Source organism: Coregonus clupeaformis, chromosome 15 (genome assembly GCF_020615455.1).
Source record: "Coregonus clupeaformis isolate EN_2021a chromosome 15, ASM2061545v1, whole genome shotgun sequence".
Lineage (NCBI taxonomy): Eukaryota > Metazoa > Chordata > Actinopteri > Salmoniformes > Salmonidae > Coregonus > Coregonus clupeaformis.
Window position 1 is genome coordinate 3,591,602 of NC_059206.1, and position 25,101 is coordinate 3,616,702.

The 25,101-nt window shown below is 43.7% G+C and overlaps 1 protein-coding gene across 1 annotated transcript in view; it reads left to right on the forward strand.

Moving 5' to 3' along the window:
- si:dkey-34e4.1 (carboxyl-terminal PDZ ligand of neuronal nitric oxide synthase protein) overlaps positions 1-25,101 on the forward strand; it is a 150,473-nt gene that overhangs the window by 104,562 nt on the left and 20,810 nt on the right. Inside the window, exons 8-9 of the mRNA XM_041897696.2 lie at positions 20,519-20,683; positions 22,624-22,825. Coding sequence (XP_041753630.1) covers positions 20,519-20,683; positions 22,624-22,825 — 367 coding nt within the window. The remainder of the gene's footprint in view (positions 1-20,518; positions 20,684-22,623; positions 22,826-25,101) is intronic.

Genomic DNA, 25,101 nt, shown 5'->3' on the forward strand with positions numbered 1-25,101 from the left:
TTCCTACTGACTGTTGCCCATGGTTTGCAGTGCTGCAGAGTCTAGTCTATAGCTATAGTTTCAGTGCGACAGAGTCTCTTTAACGCAGATCTATGCTGTGGTTCCCTGCGGCAGTTTCTATTTAACCCAGATATATGCTGTAGTTTCTGTGCGGCAGTATCTATTTAACCCAGATCTATGCTGTGGTTCCCTGCAGCAGTGTCTATTTAACCCATATCTATGCTGTGGTTCCCTGTGGTTCCCTGCGGCAGTGTCTATTTAACTCAGATCTATAGCTGTGGTTCCCTGCAGCAGAGTCTATATAACCCAGATCTATAGCTGTGGTTCCATGCAACAGTTTCTATTTAACCCAGATCTATGCTGTGGTTGGAGCTACACTGAAGGGTTGGGGCTGTCCTGTCAATACTAGCATCCACTTACTGTAGTACCGTAGGAACACACTGAAGGGTTGGAGCTGTCCTGTCAATACTAGCATCCACTTACTGTAGTACCGTAGGAACACACTGAAGGGTTGGAGCTGTCCTGTCAATACTAGCATCCACTTACTGTAGTACCGTAGGAACACACTGAAGGGTTGGAGCTGCAAAGTTCTTCCTCTTCGCTAGTCGTGACTGAGCCAAACAGCTTTTCGCCGTAGCCTACACTTGGCCGCCTGAGCCATGGTGCAAATTAAAATAGGAGGTGCAAACTCATGTTTTTTACCAGAACATTATCATATCCATTGGTTAATTTGTCAATTTTCACATTTTTTTAAGCTAGTCTATAAAAAAAAGATATATGACCATTTTATAAATGGTATAATTGCGTAATATGATTGCATTTTGCAACCCTGCTCCCCTCGTTGCCCCAAGATAAATGCACTTTTCACTGCTTTGATTGGTGCAGCTGAACCACAAGTGTCTATCCTATAATGAACATGCACCCGCAAAGAAAAATTCAAGGAACTTGTTTGTCTATTTTATGTTACATTTGTATTGGTGCGTCGTGTCCAATGTGCTCCAGGAGTTGTTACATTTCATTTGTGAGGTGCATCATGAGCAAAGTCATTGTAGCCTATCATTTCACTTTCCCTGTGAGAACCATGAGCACGGGCTGAAGCCGAAGCCTGCCAGCATCCTACCTACCATAGGTTGCTCTGTGCCCATTACAATGTAGAACAATGCATGTCTCTTATGGAAGATGTTAAAACTAGCGAGATAGCAATAGATGGCGAAGCCAAATATACTGTTTCCATCGTGGCTAAGTTTTCCCTAAATATATATGTTTTTATTTTATTATATATATTTTCTTGTAGTTTTACCTATTTTTCTCCCCAATTGGTATTTACAGTCTTGTTCTATCGCTGCAACTCCCCTACGGACTTGGCAGAGGTGAAGGTTGAGAGCCGTGCGTCCTCCGAAACATGAACCTGCCAAGCCGCACTGCTCGCTTAACCCGGAAGCCACCAATGTGTCAGAGGAAACACCGTCCATTCAGCTTACAGGCGCCCGGCCCACCACAAGGAGTCACTAGAGCGTGATGGGACAAGGAAATCCCGGCCGGCCAAACCCTCCCCTAACCCAGATGACGCTGGACCAATTGTGCGCAGTCTCATGGGTCTCCCGGTCACAGCCGGCTGTGACACAGCCTGGGATCGAACCCGGGTCTGTAGTGACGCCTCAAGCACTGTGATGCAGTGCCTTAGACTTCTGCGCCACTTGGGAGGCACCCCTCCCTAAATGTGGTCCTCTGTAGCTATGTGGTCTTCTGTAGCTCAATTGGTAGAGCATGGCGCTTGTAACGCCAGGGTAGTGGGTTCAATCCCCCGGACCACCCATACGTAAAAATGTATGCACACATGACTGTAAGTCGCTTTGGATAAAAGCGTCTGCTAAATGGCATATTATATTATAATTCTGACAAATTCAGCTCCAGAACCAGCCTAGCCAGCTGGCTAATCATTTGAATACGGTGTAGTAAAAAAACAGCCTCAACAGATAACACTTGCTAGCTAGATAAGATTAGCAAGATAGCTAGCTAAGGTTAGAATGCTAGCTAGCTACACTGACAGCTGTCAGTTCCCCATTTGTTGATGTTTCTCGGCTTCACATGGAAATCACCACAACGTTCTTTACCATCCCTCTTCGGAGGTGGAACCTAAACAAGCATTTCCGCTCTAGGGCAGGAATTATGTTGAAATAGGGGCGGCATTGCCCTCTGGTGGGGAGCCTTTAATGCTGTTCGCCATAGAAATAGAATAAGGTGGCCTAGAGTCTGTAGCCGCTGTCTTAAGCCACTGCCTCCTGATCACATACCGCTGAGGATGGGTCCGAATCCAGCCCACTGCTATTTCAGCAAACTCCCTCCTCTATATTTTCTTTCTACCTCTGTCCTGTCCAATAAACAAAAAGTAGTGCCCCACTCCTTTTAAAAAAATATGAAAAGAAAAAAGAAGAATAACTCTAGAAAATATGATATGGCGCTCGATTTAGAGTTATTATTGATCTTTAGGGCTTCTTCTCATTGTATTGTAGACGAAGCACTGCCTTTTCCCAGTACTTTTGGTGGAAGTGATAGTAGTGGCCTAGGGTCAGCCCTTGACAGTAGCTCTAGAAAATGGTCTGCATCACTGATGCCTCTAGGAGAAATCGGAAGTTCTTGGCAATTCACTTTGAGGTAGTGTAGGGTTTTTTCCCCACTAGGCTTCTTACCTCAGAGACACAACAAACGTGTTTTGGTGTTGTTGTCTTTTTCCTTGACACATGTCACTTGTGTAGCCATGCGTAGCACCCTAACTGTCTGTCTGTCGTTCTCCTGAAAATCTGAGTAGAACGCAGCAGGAGCTGATAGGGAGAGAGAACTGGAATGTTCTCCTTCTCCGCAGCTATGGAGGGAGACCACCTAATCCCAGAACCCAGAATGTTTTCTTTGATTTTGGAGGGAAGCCACCATAATCCTATTGAGGGATTCATAAGCATATGCTCCATGGAGATAAGCATAGAGAGGGATGAGAGAGAGAGGGGATAGAGGGAGAGAGAGGGGAGTGGAAGGAGAAAGAAGAGGGGATAGAGGGAGCGAGAGAGAGAGAGAGAGAGAGAGAGAGAGAGGGGTGGAAGGAGAAAGAAGAGGGGATAGAGGGAGCGAGAGAGAGAGAGAGGGGTGGAAGGAGAAAGAAGAGGGGAGAGAGGGAGCGAGAGAGAGAGGGGTGGAAGGAGAAAGAATAGGGGATAGAGGGAGCGAGAGAGAGAGAGAGAGGGGTGGAAGGAGAAAGAAGAGGGGATAGAGGGAGCGAGAGAGAAAGAGAAAGGGGGGAGAGAGGGGCAATGATGAACAGGACGTAGACAGAGAAAGAGAGTGAGGGAGTTGAGAGAAGAAAACAGAACAGAACAGAGGAGAGTGTGACAGCCCCATGCCAACCTCAGCGCTCCTGACACAGCAGATAGCTAGCGTGGCACTGAGAGAGGGAGAGGGACTGGACTCATGCCAACCCCCATGTCAGTGCCATCTTAACTCCCCATGTCAGGGCAGGTATACAAGATGGCGTATTGAATACACAACGGTACAAATCACCTCAAGATAAAAACATAATATTCAATATCAGTAAGTTAGACTAAATATTAAGATTTCATATATTCGAGGGTAATAACATTCAATCTGCATAATAACACAAAACAAATTAGAAATGTATCGACAAATATTACAACAACACGCAACACCCAAACATGACGGAAGATAAATGAGGAGAATCAATCTCCAAGAGAAAACACGACTCCTCGACTGATACAGATGATTTATGCTTTTCACCACTGGGACCTGTTGAAGTCGATAAATGACAAACTGGGCATACTAGAGTTGGTCAGTAATGATGTAAAAGAGTTGAAGGCGAGTCTTGAAATGAGTGACGGAAAAGCTGCGATAATGGAGAGCGATACAAAAAACTAAAAGGGACAGTCACTAGGATGGTGTCACGAGAATTTTGTTATCTCAATGGTTGAAGTCAAACACTTCTTACATCTTTGAATAATTCCCAGAGGTGTAAATCTCTAGTTTAAATAAATTAAACAAAGACCCCTTTTTTTGCAATGGTCAGCCTGTTTATTCATGAGAGCGCTCTGCAACAAAATGGTCGTACAATCTTTTTATACACACGCGTCAGAGTCAAAATCCCACCCCGCTTTAGGCGGGCTGTATTTTTCCACTGTACACATCCTGTAAACTCACACCTGGGTTTAGCTCATGTGGTTATCCTCTGCTCTCCTGACCATCAGGTCACACATACACACACACACACACACACACACACACACACACACACAGATGAGGGATATACATTTTAAAATATAGTATACATCTAATATATTTTTTTATTGTCCTATCATGATGGAACGATCCCCAACCCTATATCCTAGACACCCACCTGAGCGACCCATACACCAAAGAGAAGTCCCCATCTGTTTTATGGACCTGCTGTGAGTTGCCTATATGCAGCCAAAACAGAAAAATAAATGCAGTCAGAGACCTACTTGAGCAGCACCGCCCCCTCAAGATTCTGAGTCTGCCTGGCAGGGTTGGTCCTACAAAGCCAGAGCCCCCTGATGGGAGAGCATAATATACAAGGAAATTCTCAAAGCTGCTAATGAGAACCTTGACGACCTTGTACCTAGCCGGTGGGGATTCCGGTGGGGTATCCCCACCCAGGTAGTGGCAGTGCTGGCAACACTGGCTGCAGTAACCCATGGGGAGGGGGTCACACTCGGACAATCAGAGAGGGGGCTTATCATTGTGGCCCAGGTGGCACAAAATAATAAAAGGTCCGACTGCACAGACATGCTTGGGAAAAATGGTTACAACGTGGGACCAGAGTGTTTGTGTCTCAGGTGAAGAGGGTGGATCTGATCTCCATCACCTAGGACTTGACATAGATTAAATAGATTAATCCAATCTCACGTTGTGGTCCTCTGTAGCTCAATTGGTAGAGCATGACGCTTGTAACGCCAGGGTAGTGGGTTCGATCCCCAGGACCACCCATACGTAAACATTTATGGACACATGACTGTAAGTCGCTTTAGATAAAAGCGTCTGCTAAATGGCATATTATTTATTGTTGTCAATTTCTGCTCAATCTTGCATGCTTTCTCAAACAGCTGTAACTGTATATGCATTCGTATATGCATTCGTAAATTAGGTCCTTTCTTGAGTTGGGCTCTGGGATGTAACAACCATTGAGCATATGATTTTATGGTTTATTGTGGAGGAAAGGGGTTGAGTGTGTTAGAGTATGTGTGTGTGTGTTTATCCCACATCTTTTGCAAGGGGGTGAGGATGTTAGGGAGAATATAGGATGGACCACAATAATTGTTTGCTAAAATAATAATAGCTTGTCAAAAATCTAATGTATTACAATGGCAATCCCGACATTATTACGCATATTAATTGATAATGATGGAAAATAAGATATGCAAGATATTTGAATAGATATATATTTTTAAATAGCTATATATATATATTGAGGTGAGAGCATTGGAAATGCTTTTGGCGGTTGACCTGTTTCTGTTTTGTGGGTGGCACTATGTGCTGTTTTCGATGGATGGGTCCTGGCCTCTCGGGGCCCTAGGGATCCAGAGGGACGGGGGTGGTATGCCGACCACTGGGATGACAGCCCAAATTGGGTAATATATTATAAAAAATAAAGCAAACTGGATGGAATATGGGGAAAAATGCACCAAATTCTTTTTTAATCTTCAACATAGGAATGCTACCAAAAATAATTTACTGAAACTGGTTACAAATGACGAAGTCACCCATGATTCACCAAATTATATTTTGAAGGAGGAAACAAAGTACTTTAAGCATATGTTTTCATTTCAGTCGCCTCCATCTCCTCTAACTGAAGCTAATTGTAGAGATTTTTCTTCTATTGATAATGTAAAATGAACAGCCATACAGAAAGACTCATGTGAAGGTGAAATTACAGAGGAGGAACTTCTGGATGCAATTAAAGACTTTAAGTCCGGGAAAACTCCAGGGTTGGATGGCATACCAGTCGAGGTATACCAAACCTTTTTTGATATACTCAGAGGACCGTTATTAGCATGTTTTAACCACTCCTATGTAAATGGTAGATTATCAGACACTCAAGAAGAAGGTCTGATTTCATTATTACTGAAACAGGATACAAGTGGAAAATATAAAGATCCAGTCCATTAAAAAAATTGGAGGCCCCTTACACTTCAGTGTTGGGATGCAAAAATTCTAGCAAAATGTATAGCTCATAGAATTAAAAAGGTATTGTCGGACATTATTCATTTTAATCAGACAGGTTTTTTACATGGAAGATACATTGGAGATAATATAAGGCAAGTACTGGAAACAAAAGAACACTTTGAAAAATCTGGGAAACCAGGCCTGCTATTCATAGCAGACTTCGAAAAGGCATTTGATAAAGTACGACTGGGGTTTTTATATAAATGCCTGGAGCATTTCGATTTTGGAGAATCTCTTATAAAATGGGTTAAATGTATAGTAACCCTAGGTGTAAAATAGTAAATAATGGCTATTTCTCTGAAAGTTTTAGAGGAGTGAAACAATATCTATTTATTATGGCCATCGAGATGTTAGCTATTAAAATCAGATCCAACAATAATATCAAGGGATTAGAAATCCAGGGCTTAAAAACAAAGGTGTCATTGTACGCTGATGATTCATGTTTTCTTTTAAATCCACAACTTGAATCCCTCCACAGCCTCATAGAGGATCTAGATACATTTTCTAACCTTTCTGGAATACAACCAAATTATGATAAATTTACTATATTACGTATTGGATCACTAACAAATACCGTTTTTACATTACCATGTAGTTTACCAATAAAATGGTCTGATGGTGATGTGGATATACTCGGAATACATATCCCAAATGAAATAAATGATCTCACTCCAATACATTTTAATAGAAAGTTAGCAAAAATAGATAAGATCTTGCTACCATGGAAAGGTAAATACCTGTAAATTTGTGGAAAGATCACCCTGACTAACTCTTTAGTATTATCCCAGTTTACCTATTTGCTTATGGTCTTGCCTACGCCTAGCGAACAGTTAAAAAAATTATATGAGAAAAAAATATTCCATTTTATTTGGAACGGCAAGCCAGACAAAATTAAACAGGCCTATTTATATAATGAATATGAATTCGGAGGACAGAAATTATTAAATATTAAAGCATTAGACCTATCACTAAAAGCTTCAGTCATACAAAAGTTATACTTAAATCCGAACTGGTTCTCTAGCAAATTAGTAAGATTGTCTCACCCAATGTTCAAGAATGGCATTTTCCCCTTTATACAGATTACAACCTCTCACTTTCAGTTATTTGAAAATGAAATAATCTCCCAAATATCACTATTTCTTAAACAAGCCATAGAAAGTTGGTTGCAATTTCAATTTAATCCTCCAGAAACGACAGAACAAATAATGCAACACATTTTGTGGTTAAACTCAAATATACTACTTGATAAAAAACCTTGTTTAAAAAAGGTATAATCTTCGTAAATGATATCATCGGTAGGACTGGTGGAGTTATGTCGCAGATGCAGCTAACAAAAACATATGGAAATGTCTGCTCTACCCAAAATTACAACCAAATAATTGCAGCATTACCGCAAAAATGGAAGAGGAAAGTGGAAGGGGGAAAAAGTAAGGAACTTGTCTGTCGGCCTTGCGTTAAAGAACATAATTGGTTAAAGAAAACTGTGATAAATAAAAAAGTATACCAGTTTAATGTAAGGATCAAAGGATTTACAGCCGTCCCATATAGATTGCAAAATAGTTGGGATGAGATTTTTGACGTACCGATCCCATGGTATAGTGTTTATGAACTGATACGCAAAACAACGCCGGATTCAAAACTTAGAATTGTTCAATTTAAATTATTATATAAAATTCTTGCTACCAATAGAATGTTATTTATATGTGGGATACAATCTTCCCAGCTCTCCAGATTTTGCTGCGAAGAGACAGAATCATTAGATAATTTGTTTTGGTACTGTCAATTTGTAGCTTGTTTTTGGACACAGGTCCAGGAATGGCTAAAGGATTGCAATATTTACCTGGAGCTAACCCTGCAGATAGCATTACTGGGTGATCTGAAAAGTCATAGTCAATCGATCAATAATATAATAATACTTTTAGCAAAAATGTTTATTTTCAATGTACAATCTGTAGAAACAATGAGAATAGAAAGGTTCAGAACTTTTGCAAAACATCACAGTACAGTTGAAAAATATATGGCAAATAGAAATCCAATATGGATGGTGTTAAGAGATAGATGGGTGGTGTTGAATGGAGTTGAAGGATGGGACTAATAACAACTAACAACAACTAATAACAAGAAGATAACTAATAATGTAAGCATACTGTGTCCATAATAAATATATAGGTTATAGGTTGAGAGCTTTTGTGAAATAGCACAGTTAGAAAGATATGGCATATAGAAGCAAACCGGATGGACATGAAAATGAACGGAGAGGTTGAGGGTAGAGGAAGTTCAGGAGTAAAAACAAACAAAATATAATAATTATTGTAAAATTGACTGTGTCCACAAAATGTATATACAGTGGGGGGAAAAAGTATTTAGTCAGCCACCAATTGTGCAAGTTCTCCCACTTAAAAAGATGAGAGAGGCCTGTAATTTTCATCATAGGTACACGTCAACTATGACAGACAAAATGAGAAAAGAAAATCCAGAAAATCACATTGTAGGATTTTTAATGAATTTATTTGCAAATTATGGTGGAAAATAAGTATTTGGTCAATAACAAAAGTTTCTCAATACTTTGTTATATACCCTTTGTTGGCAATGACACAGGTCAAACGTTTTTTTCTGTAAGTCTTCACAAGGTTTTCACACACTGTTGCTGGTATTTTGGCCCATTCCTCCATGCAGATCTCCTCTAGAGCAGTGATGTTTTGGGGCTGTCGCTGGGCAACACTGACTTTCAACTCCCTCCAAAGATTTTCTATGGGGTTGAGATCTGGAGACTGGCTAGGCCACTCCAGGACCTTGAAATGCTTCTTACAAAGCCACTCCTTCGTTGCCCAGGCGGTGTGTTTGGGATCATTGTCATGCTGAAAGACCCAGCCATGTTTCATCTTCAATGGTCTTGCTGATGGAAGGAGGTTTTCACTCAAAATCTCACGATACATGGCCCCATTCATTCTTTCCTTTACACGGATCAGTCATCCTGGTCCCTTTGCAGAAAAACAGCCCCAAAGCATGATGTTTCCACCCCCATGCTTCACAGTAGGTATGGTGTTCTTTGGATGCAACTCAGCATTCTTTGTCCTCCAAACACGACGAGTTGAGTTTTTACCAAAAAGTTATATTTTGGTTTCATCTGACCATATGACATTCTCCCAATCCTCTTCTGGATCATCCAAATGCACTCTATCAAACTTCAGACGGGCCTGGACATGTACTGGCTTAAGCAGGGGGACACATCTTGCACTGCAGGATTTGAGTCCCTGGCGGCGTAGTGTGTTACTGATGGTAGGCTTTGTTACTTTGGTCCCAGCTCTCTGCAGGTCATTCACTAGGTTCCCCCGTGTGGTTCTGAGATTTTTGCTCACCGTTCTTGTGATCATTTTGACCCCACGGGGTGAGATCTTGCGTGGAGCCCCAGATCGAGGGAGATTATCAGTGGTCTTGTATGTCTTCCATTTCCTAATAATTGCTCCCACAGTTGATTTCTTCAAACCAAGCTGCTTACCTATTGCAGATTCAGTCTTCCCAGCCTGGTGCAGGTCTACAATTTTGTTTCTGGTGTCCTTTGACAGCTCTTTGGTCTTGGCCATAGTGGAGTTTGGAGTGTGACTGTTTGAGGTTGTGGACAGGTGTCTTTTATACTGATAACAAGTTCAAACAGGTGCCATTAATACAGGTAACGAGTGGAGGACAGAGGAGCCTCTTAAAGAAGAAGTTACAGGTCTGTGAGAGCCAGAAATCTTGCTTGTTTGTAGGTGACCAAATACTTATTTTCCACCATAATTTGCAAATAAATTCATTAAAAATCCTACAATCTCAATTTGTCTGTCATAGGTGACGTGTACCTATGATGAAAATTACAGGCCTCTCTCATCTTTTTAAGTGGGAGAACTTGCACAATTGGTGGCTGACTAAATACTTTTTTTCCTCACTGTAGTATGTATAAGCTGGAAGTAGAGGCCTAAGCATTGTTGTTCACTAGTTTACTCCAATTAGGGAAGGGGTGGTGGGGTTAGAAAGTAATAAAGGTAAATATATTTTTTTAAAGGATATGTATGTGTATATATGTATGTATGTGTATATATGTATGTATGTGTGTGTATATATATATATATATATATATATATATATATATATATATATATATATATTGCGAGAAGAAGAAAAAACATGGGGGATTGGAAGTGATGCAGACAATTACATTGATAGAAGTTACAATCTATCTGCAATATTAAAGCTGATCTTTTTTTTTTATCCCCATGTCAACCTGATACCCAGCCTGACACAGCAACTAGACTGTTATTTAGAGAAGGAGCGGTCAAAAAGTAATGCCAAAGCAAATGGAATAGACAATAAACAAAAGGGAAATATACAAGGGAAACATTAGTAAACATTACACTCACAAACGTTTTAAAAGAATATAGACATTTTAAATGCTATATTATTATTGGCTGTGTATAGTGTTGTAACAATGTGCAAGTAGTTGAAGTATGAAAGGGAAAATAAATAAACAGATAAATATAGGTTGCATTTACAATGTTGTTTGTGCTCCACTGGTAACTATTTTCTCATGGCAACAGGCCACATATCTTGCTGCTGTGACTGCACACTGCGGTATTTCGCCTAACAGATATGGGAGTTTATCAATGTTTGATTTGTTTTCTAATTCTTTGTGGGTCTGTGTGATCTGTGGGAAATATGTGTCTCTACTGTGGTCATACATTCGGCAGGCGGTTAGGAAGAGTAGCTCAGTTTCCACCTAATTTTTTTGGGCAGTGGGCACATAACCTGTAATCTCTCGAGAGCCATGTCTGCCTATGGTGGCCTCTCTCAATATCAAGGCTATGCTCACTGAGTCTGGACATAGTCAATGAGTTTCTTAATTTAGGGTCAGTCACGGTGGTCAGGTATTCTGCCACTGTGTACTATGTGTTTAGGGCCAGATAGCATTCCAATTTGCTCCATCGTGTCAAAACGTTATCTTTTTGCTTTCTCATAATTTGGTTGGGTCTAAATGTGTTTCTGTCCTGGGGCTCTGTGGGGTCTGTTTGTGTTTGTGAACAGAGCCCCAGAACCAGCTGGCTGAGGGGACTCTTCTCTAGGTTCATCTCTCTGTAGGTGAGGGCATTGTGGTGGAATGTGTAGGCATCACTTCCTTTTAGGTGGTTGTAGAATTTAACAGCTCTTTTCTGGATTTTGATAACTAGCGGGTATAGTCCTAATTCTGCATTGTACACAAAGTATATTTTTGCAGAATTCTGCATGTAGAGGCTCAATTGGGCGTTTGTCCCATTTTGTGAATTCTTGGTTGGTGAGTGGACCTCAGACCTCACAACCATAGAGGGCAATGGGTTCGATAACTGATTTAAGTATTTTTAACCAGATCCTAATTGGGATGTTGAGTGTTATGTCCTTTTGATGACCTCACAACCATAGAGGGCAATGGGTTCGATAACTGATTGAAGTATTTTTAACCAAATCCTAATTGGGATGTTGAGTTTTATGTTCCTTTTGATGGCATAGAAGGCCTCTTAGATCATTCACAGCCTTGTGGAAGTTACCTGTGGTGTTGATGTTTATGCCAAAGGTAGGTGTAATTCTTTGTGTGCTCTAGGGCAACAGGGTCTAGATAGAATTTCTATTTGTTGTCATTTTTGGAACACCATTATTTTTGTCTTACTGAGATTCACTGTCAGGGCCCAAGTCTGACACAATCTGTGCAGAAGATCTAGGTGCTGCTGTAGGCCCTCCTTGGTTGGAGACAGAAGCACCAGATCATCTGCAAACAGTAGACATTGGATTTCTGAGCCCAGTAGGGTGAGGCCGGGGGCTGCAGACTGTTCTAGTGCCCACGCCAATTGATTTATATATATGTTGAAGAGGGTGGGGCTCAAGCTGCATCTCTCTCTCTCTCTCTCTCTCTCTCTCTCTCTCTCTCTCTCTCTCTCTCTCTCTCTCTCTCTCTCTCTCTCTCTCTCTCTCTCTCTCTCTCTCTCTCTCTCTCTCTCTCTCTCTCTCTCTCTCTCTCTCTCTCTCCCTCCCTCTATCTCTCTCTCTCTCCTCTCTCTCTTTCTCTCTCTCTCTCTCTCTCTCTCTCTCTCTCTCTCTCTCTCTCTCTCTCTCTCTCTCTCTCTCTCTCTCTCTCTCTCTCTCTCTCTCCTCTCTCATGTGTCTGAAGTCTTGTTGTGCATGCACTGCATTCAAACACTGTCTCTGGGCTCCCTCTAGTGGTGAATTGTGACTAGTACACTGGTGAGTGTTCCATCTCAGTTGATTACTTAGGTTGTATTAGCTAGTTTATTATTGCTAGTGTATTACAGCAATGTTTGAATATCGAAAATAGGTGTATATGCGAGCATATAATGTACTGTATGTGTCTGTCGTTATAAGGAGTGCTTTTCTCTTGCTTAGCATGACAGTGATGAGTGGACATTAGCATGATGCCCTGTAACAACCCATAGAAATACATGTTAACACTTTGGAGAGTACTGTATTTAGACCCAGTCACACTCTCCTAAGCCCTTCACTAACACACACATTTTAAATACTTTATTTGAATCCACCAATCAAATTTACAAAAGAAGGATCCAAACATTTCAAAGGTCCCTGTATGCATGACACTCAAGGGTACAGAAAGCACCTCCTTCTCCAAACAGATAGGCTGCCCACGACAGCTGAAACAAAGCAGTACCTAGCCAATTGCTTTGCCCTAGTTTTTGTCAGGCCCGCAATCTGGAGGCCACGCACTGCAAGCCTGTGTACATGGCCGAGACTGCCGAATATCAGCACCACCAGCTTGCACCTCCACCCGAGTCTGTCTAAGCGTGCCACGAGGGGCTGGTACTTAAGCAGGTTCTCAGCAAAGGCCTGCTCCATGTAGCCATAAAATGAGCAACCCACTTCCAAAATGAGCACCTCCCCCTGGCCTTCCCCCACAACAACGATATCTGGCGTATTTGGCACACAGGAAAACATATCATCATCAACATAAAACCAGCTTCCTCTTACACAAGAATGTTTATGCATGTGTGCTGTTGGTGGTCAACAAGGTGGTCATGCCTAGCATTGTACAAATCCTTGTATGAACAGCAGTCATTAACAATATGGGCAATGACTCCATTACATTTCACTCATGTAGAATACAAAATGGTTCATGGTTTGCAGGGTACCGGAGTGCTACATTATATTTTGTTGGTAGAACTTCCAGCCTCGCCTTAACAGTAAAGGTGAGAATGTCCTCGCCAATGGCAGCATTCTGGTACATGGAATGGGAGACAGAGTGGTCTGCACAGTCCAGAGCAGCGTGTTTCCCCTGCAGCCTCAGGCCAGGCCAGTGTTGCAGTAGCTGCGTCCGTCTGATACCAAGGAGTGTTGTCCTGGATGTAGGATGAGATGTTCCATCATGGGTGACAGAAGCCTCCACAACAACACCGCAATCTGCCACAACTGCATCAGAGGCAGTCACTGGCTCAGTTTGCATATCAGTCCGTGTCCACCTGAGCTCCACTCCAGTCCGGTTGCACAGGTCGTTGAGGTCCGGCCAGTCTGACCAGACTCCAAATCCCGCAGCACGAGTGTCCGATTTTCCATTGGCCTTCCTCCTGAAGTCCAGGAAGTTGTCCTCAGTGTCCCTGGCCAATGGAACCTTCCGCCGCCGTAGGTCCAGATGGAGGGAGGCTCTGGCGAACTCCTTAACTGTCACATCGTCACTGTTGAGCATGTTCAACAGGTGAGTCAGTCTGGTAGCAGTGTAAATCCACTCAATATTCGGGACACCTAAACCCCCCTCTCTTTGGCTCAGGAAGACCCTATGTGTTTAAGCATAGTCACTCTCTCACCACTTGAACAGTTTTGTTATTCATTTCCCTCAGCACCTTCTGTGGGATATGCACATTTGCAAGCAGATGTTGAATATTTGCTAGGGCTCTCCTCTCTCACAGCTTCTAGCTTCATGACCACAGGCAGAGGGGAAATGTCAATCATACCAAGCCTGGTTGAATACTCATGGACGAGCTCCTCAACTTGTTCCCCCCACTCGCTAGCAACATTAAACTTATGTCCAAGATAACTATATGTTTCGTGACAAGAGTAGACTGATTGGTTTATTAATTAGTGTAAATGTTGGGGACTTTTAGACTTGAAACAGAGGTGACCTCCACTGTGTTTTTCATAGAACACTGCACATTTAGTGTCTTTTACTTACATTTACATTACATTTACGTCATTTAGCAGACGCTCTTATCCAGAGCCACTTAGAAATTGGTGCATTCACCTTATAGCCAGTGGGATAACCACTTTACAATATGTATTTTTTATTTTAATTTTTTGGGGGGTGGGGTAAGGGGGGGGTAGAAGGATTACTTTATCCTATCCCAGGTATTCCTTAAAGAGGTGGGGTTTCAAGTGTCTCCGGAAGGTGGTGTGACTCCGCTGTCCTGGCGTCGTGAGGGAGCTTGTTCCACCATTGGGGTGCCAGAGCAGCGAACAGTTTTGACTGGGCTGAGCGGGAACTGTGCTTCCGCAGAGGTAGTGGGGCCAGCAGGCCAGTGGTGGATGAACGCAATGCCCTCGTTTGGGTGTAGGGACTGATCAGAGCCTGAAGGTACGGAGGTGCCGTTCCCCTCACAGCTCCGTAGGCAAGCACCATGGTCTTGTAGCAGATGCGAGCTTCAACTGGAAGCAAGTGGAGTGTGCGGAGGAGCGGGGTGACGTGAGAGAACTTGGGAAGGTTGAACACCAGATGGGCTGCGGCATTCTGGATGAGTTGTAGGGGTTTAATGGCACAGGCAGGGAGCCCAGCCAACAGCGAGTTGCAGTAATCCAGACGGGAGATGACAAGTGCCTGGATTAGGACCTGTGCCGCTTCCTGTGTAAGGCAGGGTCGTACTCTCCGAATGTTGTAGAGCATGAACCTACAGGATTGGGTCACCGCCTTGATGTTAGCGGAGAACGACAGGGTGTTGTCCAGGGTCACGCCAAGGCTCTTCGCACTCTGGGAGGAGGACACAACGGAGTTGTCAACCGTGATGGCGAGATCATGGAACGGGCAGTCCTTCCCCGGGAGGAAGAGCAGCTCCGTCTTGCCGAGGTTCAGCTTGAGGTGGTGATCCGTCATCCACACTGATATGTCTGCCAGACATGCAGAGATGCGATTCGCCACCTGGTTATCAGAAGGGGGAAAGGAGAAGATTAGTTGTGTGTTGTCTGCGTAGCAATGATAGGAGAGGCCATGTGAGGATATGACAGAGCCAAGTGACTTGGTGTATAGCGAGAATAGGAGAGGGCCTAGAACTGAGCCCTGGGGGACACCAGTGGTGAGAGCACGTGGTGCAGAGACAGATTCTCGCCACGCCACTTGGTAGGAGCGACCAGTCAGGTAGGACGCAATCCAAGAGTGAGCCGCGCCGGAGATGCCCAGCTCGGAGAGGGTGGAGAGGAGGATCTGATGGTTCACAGTATCAAAGGCAGCAGACAGGTCTAGAAGGACAAGAGCAGAGGAGAGAAAGTTAGCTTTAGCAGTGCGGAGAGCCTCCGTGACACAGAGAAGAGCAGTCTCAGTTGAATGACCAGTCTTGAAACCTGACTGGTTTGGATCGAGAAGGTCATTCTGAGAGAGATAGCACTTCCAGCCCAGACCATTTCATAAAGTAATCTGTGTGAGATTGCATGTCGTTGATAACATGCTCCTCTCTGGAGGAGATCTGAACGTCATCAGCATACCCCTGTACTGGGTTCGGTGACCGCACATGGGCTGGGGCACACTGGCATAGCCATTTCAGCCACTGGTTGATAGATAGGATGAAGTTAACAGCAATCTATGGGCAGCCGGTTTTTACACCAACCCTGAGTGGGATTGGCTTAGTCAGCTGCTTCCCACAAATAACTTGGAGAAAATAGCCTTTGTACACATCAGATATAATGTCCACATAAGGCTGAGGCAGTTGTATTTCCTCACGTCATTGATCATTACACCATGTGATAAAGTGCCAAAGGCATCTCTAAAGTCCAAAAACACACGATAAAACTTTGTGGATTCATGCTTGAAGTCATCGATTCCAGTTTTTAGGCAGAAAACATGCTCATTCATGCCCTGTCTGTCTATATATGCCTTTTGTTTGTGATAGAGAATGCCTGTATCTACAAGCCATGGTACTATGTGAGCGAGCAAGCATTTCATGAACACTTTATAGACAAAGGGCAAGAGGGAGATGTCTCTCCATGTAGATGGATCATCTGGAACGTTGTCTTTTTGGGTATTCTGTGGATAGGAGCACCCTTCCATGAGTCAGGTACCTTTCCATTAATCAGACAGGGATCGAAGATATGTATGAGGGCATGGGAGGACTCGTAAGTGACACCATCTGATCCATTTTCATTTTTGTTTGGTAGGGAAGTCAAAACATTATCTACCTCTTCAAGGGTGAAATTGCATGTATCTGAGAAATAGTCTGGTTGTACCATTTCAATAGTTTCACACCAAGGGGGTGTGGTCAAATCAAATCAAATCAAATTTTAGCAGAAGTTATTGCGGGTGTAGCGAAATGCTTGTGCTTCTAGCTCCAACAGTGCAGTAATATCTAACAAGTAATATCTAACAATTTCACAACATATACCCAATACACACAAATCTAGTAAGGAATGGAATTTAAGAATATATACATATATGGACAAGCAATGACAGAGCGGCATGGACTAAGATATAGTAGAATATTATAGAATAGAATACAGTATATACATATGAGATGAGTAGTGCAAGATATGTAAACATTATTAAAGTGACTAGTGTTCCATTTCTTAAAGTGGCCAGTGATTTCAATAGGCAGCAGCAGCCTCAAATGTGCTAGTGATGGCTATTTAACAGTCTGGTGGCCTTGAGATAGAAGCTGTTTTTCATTCTCTCGGTCCCAGCTTTGATGCACCTGTACTGACCTCGCCTTCTGGATGATAGCGGGGTGAACAGGCAGTGGCTCGGGTGGTTGATGTCCTTGATGATCTTTTTGGCCTTCCTGTGACATCGGGTGCTGTAGGTGTCTTGGAGGGTGGGTAGTTTGTCCCCGGTAATGCGTTCGGCAGACCGCACCACCCTCTGGAGAGCCCTGCGGTTGCGGGCGGTGCAGTTGCCATACCAGGCAGTGATACAGCCCGACAGGATGCTCTCAATTGTGCATCTGTAAAAGTTTGTGAGGGTTTTAGGTGCCAAGCCAAATTTCTTCAGCCTTCTGAGGTTGAAGAGGCTCTGTTGCACCTTCTTCACCACACTGTCTGCTTGGGTGGACCATTTCAGTTTGTCAGTGATGTGTACGCCAAGGAACTTTAAGCTTTCCACCTTCTCCACTGCGGTCCCGTCGATGTGGATAGGGGGGTGCACCCTCTGCTGTTTCCTGAAGTCCACGATCATCTCCTTTGTTTTGTTGACGTTGGGTGAGAGGTTATTTTCCTGGCACTACACTCCCAGAGCCCTCACCTCCTCCCTGTAGGAGGTCTCGTCATTGTTGGTAATCAAGCCTACTACTGTTGTGTCGTCTGCAAACTTGATGATTGAGTTGGAGGCGTGCTTGGCCACGCATTCATGGGTGAACAGGGAGTACAGGAGGGGGCTGAGCACGCACTGTTGTGGGGCCCCAGTGTTGAGGATCAGCGAGTGGAGATGTTGTTTCCTACCTTCACCACCTGGGGGCGGCCCGTCAGGAAGGCCAGGACCCAGTTGCACAGGGCGGGGTTCAGACCCAGGGCCGCAAGCTTAATGATGAGCTTGGAGGGTGAGCTATAGTCAATGAACAGCATTCTTACATAGGTATTCCTCTTGTCCAGATGGGATAGGGCAGTGTGCAGTGTGATGGCGATTGCATCGTCTGTGGATCTATTGGGGCGGTAAGCAAATTAAAAGTGGGTCTAGGGTGGCAGGTAAGGTAGAGGTGATATGATATGATCCTTAACTAGCCTCTCAAAGCACTTCATGATGACAGAAGTGAGTGCTACGGGGCGACAGTCATTTAGTTCAGTTACCTTTGCTTTCTTGGGTACAGGGACAATGGTGGCCATCTTGAAGCATGTGGGAACAGCAGACTGGGATAGGGAGAGATTGAATATGTCCGTAAACATACCAGCCAGTTGGTCTGCGCATGCTCTGAGGACACGGCTAGGGATACCGTCTGGGCCGGCAGCCTTGCGGGGGTTAACATGCTTAAATGTCTTACTCACATCGGCCACGGAGAAGGAGAGGCCACAGTCCTTGGTAGTGGGTCTCGTCGGTGGCACTGTGTTATCCTCAAAGCGGGCGAAGAAGGTGTTTAGCTTGTCTGGAAGCGAGACGTCTGTGTCAGCGACGTGGCTGGTTTTCCTTTTGTAGTCCGTGATTGTCAGCGGTACACTATCAGACGGGGACATTTGTCATCCCCCTGAAAACATGACTGCTACTAGAAATTTGCCCAGCTCTTAAGAAGTTAGAGGTTGGAGGGTGGGATGGAAGGAGAGAGAGAGGGAGAGGGAGAGGGATGATGCTAGACTTACTCTGGTGGGAGCAGGGTGTTTAAGAGATGTGAACATTAAGAGAGGGAAGGAGAGAGAGAGAGAGAGAGAGAGAGGGAAGGAAGGAAGGAAGGAAGGAAGGAAGGAAGGAAGGAAGGAAGGAAGGAAGGAAGGAAGGAAGGAAGGAAGGATAGAGAGGGAGGGAGGGAGGGAGGGAGGGAGAGGGATGATGATAGACTTACTCTGGTGGGAGCAGGGTGTTTAAGAGATGTGAACATTAAGAGAGGGAAGGAGAGAGAGAGAGAGAGAGAGAGAGAGAGAGAGAGAGAGAGAGAGAGAGAGAGAGAGAGAGAGAGAGAGAGAGAGAGGGAGACTAGAGAGAGAGGGAAGGAAGGAAGGAGAGAGAGAGTGAAGATGATTGACATACTCTGGTGGGAGCAGGGTGTTTAAGAGATGTGAACATTAAGAGAGGGAAGGTGGAAGAGAGAGAGAGAGGGGAGAGAGAGAGAGAGAGGAGAGAGAGATAGAGAGAGAGAGGGAAGGAAGGAAGGAGAGAGAGAGTGAAGATGATTGACTTACTCTGGTGGGAGCAGGGTGTTTAAGAGATTTGAACATTAAGAGTGGGAAGGAGAGAGAGAGAGAGAGAGAGAGAGAGAGAGAGAGAGAGAGAGAGAGAGAGAGAGAGAGAGAGAGAGAGAGAGAGAGAGAGAGAGAGAGAGAGAGAGAGAGAGAGAGAGAGAGAGAGAGAGGAGGGATAGAAAGAAAAAAGAAAGAAAGAGAGAAATGGAGGGAGGGAGCTCTTTCCCACTAGACTTTGTGATGCAGCAACTGGGACTCTCCATGACCACCCTGTCTCACCATGTCACAGTCATGCTTAGTAAAATGTCCCTGGCACCCTTTTCACTAACAGTGTATACTCTTCCCTAATTTATGTGCTCTCTGTCAACTCCGGCTGCATGGCAAATGGCCCAACAAAACACAAAGGACAATGCCCATGGACCAGTCAGCCCTTCCCCCATCAAGAGGCCAAAATGGATCTCTCTACAGTATCCAGAGGACTGACTATTGAAATGTGTGTTAGTGATGCTATTGCATCCATGTCTGGTATTTTTCTAAAATGTGTCCTCTTAGGAAAACTCTGATGCTATCTATATGGATGTATGATCTCTGTGGTAACTTTTATATGGATGTATGATCTCTGTGGTAACTTGTATATGGATGTATGATCTCTGTGGTAACTGGTATATGGATGTATGATCTATGTGGTAACTAGTATCTGTACAGGGTGAACTGTAAACTACTCTATAAAAAGGGGTTTTATTGTCTTAAGGAATTCTGTCTTATCTGCATTAGGTTTCATCCCCCACACAAGCCTTTAGATGCTGTGACATCCTGTGGAGATTGGGCCTGGGTGATCAGGTTACTGTAACTTGGTATCGTTTGATTGGTCAATGGTGGTTGGTTTTGATTTGAAAGAGTCACACCCAAAAATGTTGTAAATGGAATGAAATGCCTTTGTTCTGTCTCTTATCCTGTATCCTGCCCATGGAATAAGGTTGTATGAAATGCTTCTCTTGTAAGCTACCCGGGTATTCGGCCTAAGTAGTTATGTTATGTTCATGCTTTGCTTTGTAACTCGAGGATCTTTATGTCAAGAATAATGCCTTGTAATGCTTCTTTATGCTTTGTACTTAAGCTTTATGCCTTTTATAATGTTAATTCAATATTCTTGCCTTTGATAGATCTCAAATAGTGTTTGAACCCAGGATTGGTTGTGTGTCCAGTCCTCTCATCGTGACTGTCTTGTCTTCAGGACTATGAGAGCCGTTCCAGCTACACGGTGTCTCCGCATGGCGTGGTTTCTCCCAGCAGCCCCTGCTCTCCGTCTCTCACCCCGCTGGCGGCGCGGCACTATCTCCAGCTCCTCCAACAGCAGATCCAGCAGCAGCAGCAACACACACAGGTGGCCGTCGCACAGGTGAGAGAAGACACATACACACAGACACACATGCACACACACTTGTATAACTGACCTTGTGGGGACACACAATTCAGTCCCATTCAAAATCCTATTTTCCCTAACCCTAAACCTTACCCTAACCCTAACCCTAACCTTAGCCTTAACCCTAACCCTAACCCTAACCCTAACCTTAACCTAAAAACCTAGCTCCTAACCCTAAACCTAACCCTAAACCATACCCTAACCTTAACCCTAACCTTAACCCAAAAACCTAGCTCCTAACCCTAACCCTAAAACTAATCATAGCTCCTAACCCTAAACCTAATTCTAACCCTAACACTAATTCTAACCTTAACCCTAAAACCACTAGAAATAGGAGCGTCTGCTAAATGACTAAAATGTAAATGTAAATAGCATTTGACCTTGTGGGGACTAACAAAATGTCCCCTGTTGGTCAAATTTTTGTTTGTTTACTATTCTAGTTAAATACGTCCACACCCACACACACACCAAGCTGTTATATATCTGTGGTCCAGATGTCTGGTCAGTGAGACACAGCTGTCCTCCTCAGGCATCAGCTGACCTTGTAGCCCACCATACACTCTTTATCGGTTTCTACAGCATTACATTCACCAGGTCATCCTCTACACCAGTCCAGTGTGGCTCAGTTGGTAAGATCATTGCGCTAGCAACGCCAGGGTGGTGGGTTCGATTCCCGCCGGGGTTGCCAATATAAAAACATATGCACACATTGTTTTAAGTCGTATTGTATAAAAGCGTCTGCTAAATTGTATATATTGTACATACACATGTGCAAAGGTTAATTAAGTTTATGCACAGTGCACATAATATAACCAGCCCTACAGTGCACATAATATAGCCAGCCCTACAGTGCACATAAAATAACCCTACAGTGCACATAATTTAACCAGCCCTACAGTGCACATAATATAACCCTACAGTGCACATAATTTAACCAGCCCTACAGTGCACATAATATAACCCTACAGTGCACATAATATAACCAGCCCTACAGTGCACATCATTTAACCAGCCCTACAGTGCACATAATTTAACCAGCCCTACAGTGCACATAATATAACCAGCCCTACAGTGCACATAATACAACCAGCCCTACAGTGCACATAATATAACCAGCCCTACAGTGCACATAATACAACCAGCCCTACAGTGCACACTTCAGCAACCAAGTCTTATTCAGTACTGTAGTATCACTGACATGCCATGGGGGACTGTCTGACTGACTGACTGTCTGACTGTCTGGCTTAATCACGGCATCATGTGCCTCATTTGGCACCAATGTCTGCCTGTCTCTCTGCTGCATGACCACTAGGGGGCACTGCCATCACAGCTATGTAAAGATAAACACGCACACACGTATTCATGTGCACAAACATTTACATGTGCACACACACACATGCGCACACACACACAAACACAACACACCAGTGAGAGAGTAAATCAGTCTGCTATTGTTGTAGAAAATGAGCCTGGAAGGCACAACACAAACACAGATTTATTTATATTTTTCATTTATTTTCCCAGTCGTTCCCAGAGGTTTGCAGATGGCGTCGTCGGACGATAATGAGCTCACCGTGAATTATATGAAGAAATAATAGTCATTATTTTCAATTTCAGGTCGGGGGAATTCCATCTAAAATGGGGGGGGGCATGAAATAGAAAATAGAGTTCTTCAAACAGAAAATACTCACTGACAAAAACAAACAAACTCGTAGAGAGAGGTGGAGTCTGTTTGTGTGTGAAGTGACCACTGCTTACATTTACATTTTTAGTCACTGTTATAAACACACACACACACTACACACACAGACACACACATCCCCTCCCCTCCATCCACATCCCCATCATCATCAGTCCCACTAGGCCCAGTTCTGATTCCTGATCCCCCCTCTTTCCTGCTCGTCTCCCCCACTCAGGTGCAGCTCCTGAAGGATCAGATGTCAGTGGAGACCGCAGCTCGTATAGAGGCCCAGGCCCGTGTCCACCAGCTGCTGCTGCAGAACAGAGACCTGCTCCAGCACCTGTCCCTGCTGGTCACACAGCTCAAACACCTGGAGAGCAAGGCACTGGGACAGGGTCAGGGTCAGGGACCGGGGGAGAGACACACACCGGGACACAGTAAGTCACCTGCACTAACTGTGTATTTGTTTTTAGTTTTTTTAGTTTCGTTTTATTGTGTATAAATGGCAGCTAAAAGCTGAATTGCGTATACAAAAGCACATAACAAACTACAACAAATCCAAAATAATAACATTGTAACACAGTATGGCAGTGGAAGGATGAGTGATGAATTGAAGCAGTAATGACGGCATTGAGAGAGGAGGAACTTCAGGGATGGATGGTCACAGAGGAGGGAGCCGGTGAGACAGTCAGGTCCGCATCCTCAGCAGCGCGCCTATAGAGATATGAGCCCACTTCGCTTTCAAGTCCCCCACGTCCTTTCTCTGGGTTTTGTAGCTTGATGGTTAGCTAACTGGCTAGCTAGCTACTCCTCTCCACTAACTCTGTGTAGCACCCACTTGGGTGATGCTAACGTTACTGCTGCCACAGGGTGCTGAAAGCTTACCACTAGGGCTGCGCAATTAATCACATTCAAATCCAAACATTCCATAGCTAGCTAGCTGCTACACTCTAAAAATAAAAGTTTACTGGAGGATCCTTTAGGTGTTCTTCAAATTGAAATTCAAATCAAATCAAATTAAAATGTATTTGTCACATACACATGTTTACATGTTATTGCAGGTGTAGCGAAATGCTAGTGTTTCTAGCTCCAACAGTGCAGTATATCTAACAATACACAACAATACACATAATATACACAATCTAAAAGTAAAAGAATGGAATTAAGGAATATATAAACATTAGAAATATTAGGATGAGTAATGTCTTAGGGGCATAGACTAAAATACAGTAGAATAGAATACAGTATATACATATGAGATGAGTAAAGCAAAAGTATGTAAACATTATTAGAGTGACTAGTGTTCCATTATTAAAGTGGCCAGTGATTTCAAGTTTATGTATATGGGGCAGTAGCCTCTAAGGTGCAGGGTTACGTAAACGGGTGGAAGCCGCCTAGTGATGGCTATTTATCAGTCTGATGGCCTTGAGATAGAAGCTGTTTTTTAGTCTCTCGGTCCCAGCTTTGATGCACCTGTACTGACCTCGCCTTCTGGATAATAGCGGGGTGAACAGGCAGTGGCTCGGGTGGTTGTTGTCCTTGATGATCTTTTTGGCCTTCCTGTGACATCGGGTGCTGTAGGTGTCCTGGAGGGCAAGTAGTTTGCCCCCGGTGATTTGTTGGGCAGACTGCACCACCCTCTGGAGAGCCCTGCGATTGCGGGCGGTGCAGTTGCTGTACCAGGCGTTGATACAGCCCGACAGGATGCTCTCAATTGTGCATCTGTAAAAGTTTGTGAGGGTTTCAACTGTGGGGGAACCCCTATAAGTTCTTTGAAGCAAAGAACCCCTTATAATGGGTCCTTGAAGAACCGTTTGGGGTTACATTTTGAACCCTCCCCTCCCCTATTATTAATAATAATACTCATAACAATAACACAATATTTGAGTTGTCAGTGTTTATTATGATTTTAGTGGCAAAGCAGAATAAAAAATCCATATATGAGGTAAAGTCCCATCAGAGACCCAAGTCCAATGGGTATATCCTATGGGGTTCTTGGAAGAACCTTTTGGGGGCAATATTCAGTGCCAAGAACCCTAAGGTTATTCGAAGAACCCTTGTTGAACCCCTAATTTTTAGAGTGTAGCTAGCTTAGCCAAACAAGATAACACCAGTATTTCATCTTGGTCAAGATGACCAATTACAACAAATTCAGAAGAGCAATCAAAACACAAAGAGCTGATGACATAAAAAAAAAAAAAAAACACTTCAAAACAATTCAATATTAATAAATGTTCAAAATGAACGGGACCTATCAGCCATGGCTACCAGTACGGCGCCATTTGTGAGTGAGTGTCTGTGCATTTGTTTATGTGTGGTTGACACATGGTGTTTCATGCTAGCTTTAATCACGTTACACCCAGAACTAGTAAATGCTAATCTAAGACACAGTCCACTCAGACGCTGCCGCTGCTGGCTGCACAGCCAAAACCCCTGTCTCCGGAGAGTGCGCTCACACAGGCATGTGTGTGTTTGTGTGTGTATCTGCGTGTGTGTGTTAGAGAGAGATTGAGATAGGGAGAAAGAAGTGAGAGAAACGGAGGAAGAAAGAGGGAAAAAACTGATAATGAGATGATGATGAGAAAGAAAGACAGGAGAAATTGACTGACAACTGTGTGTGTGTGTGTGTGTGTGTGTGTGTTTTGATTTTGAGTCATTTTTGTCTGTGTGAAAGAGACAGGGAGGGAGGAGTGAGATAAACTGACTGACAACT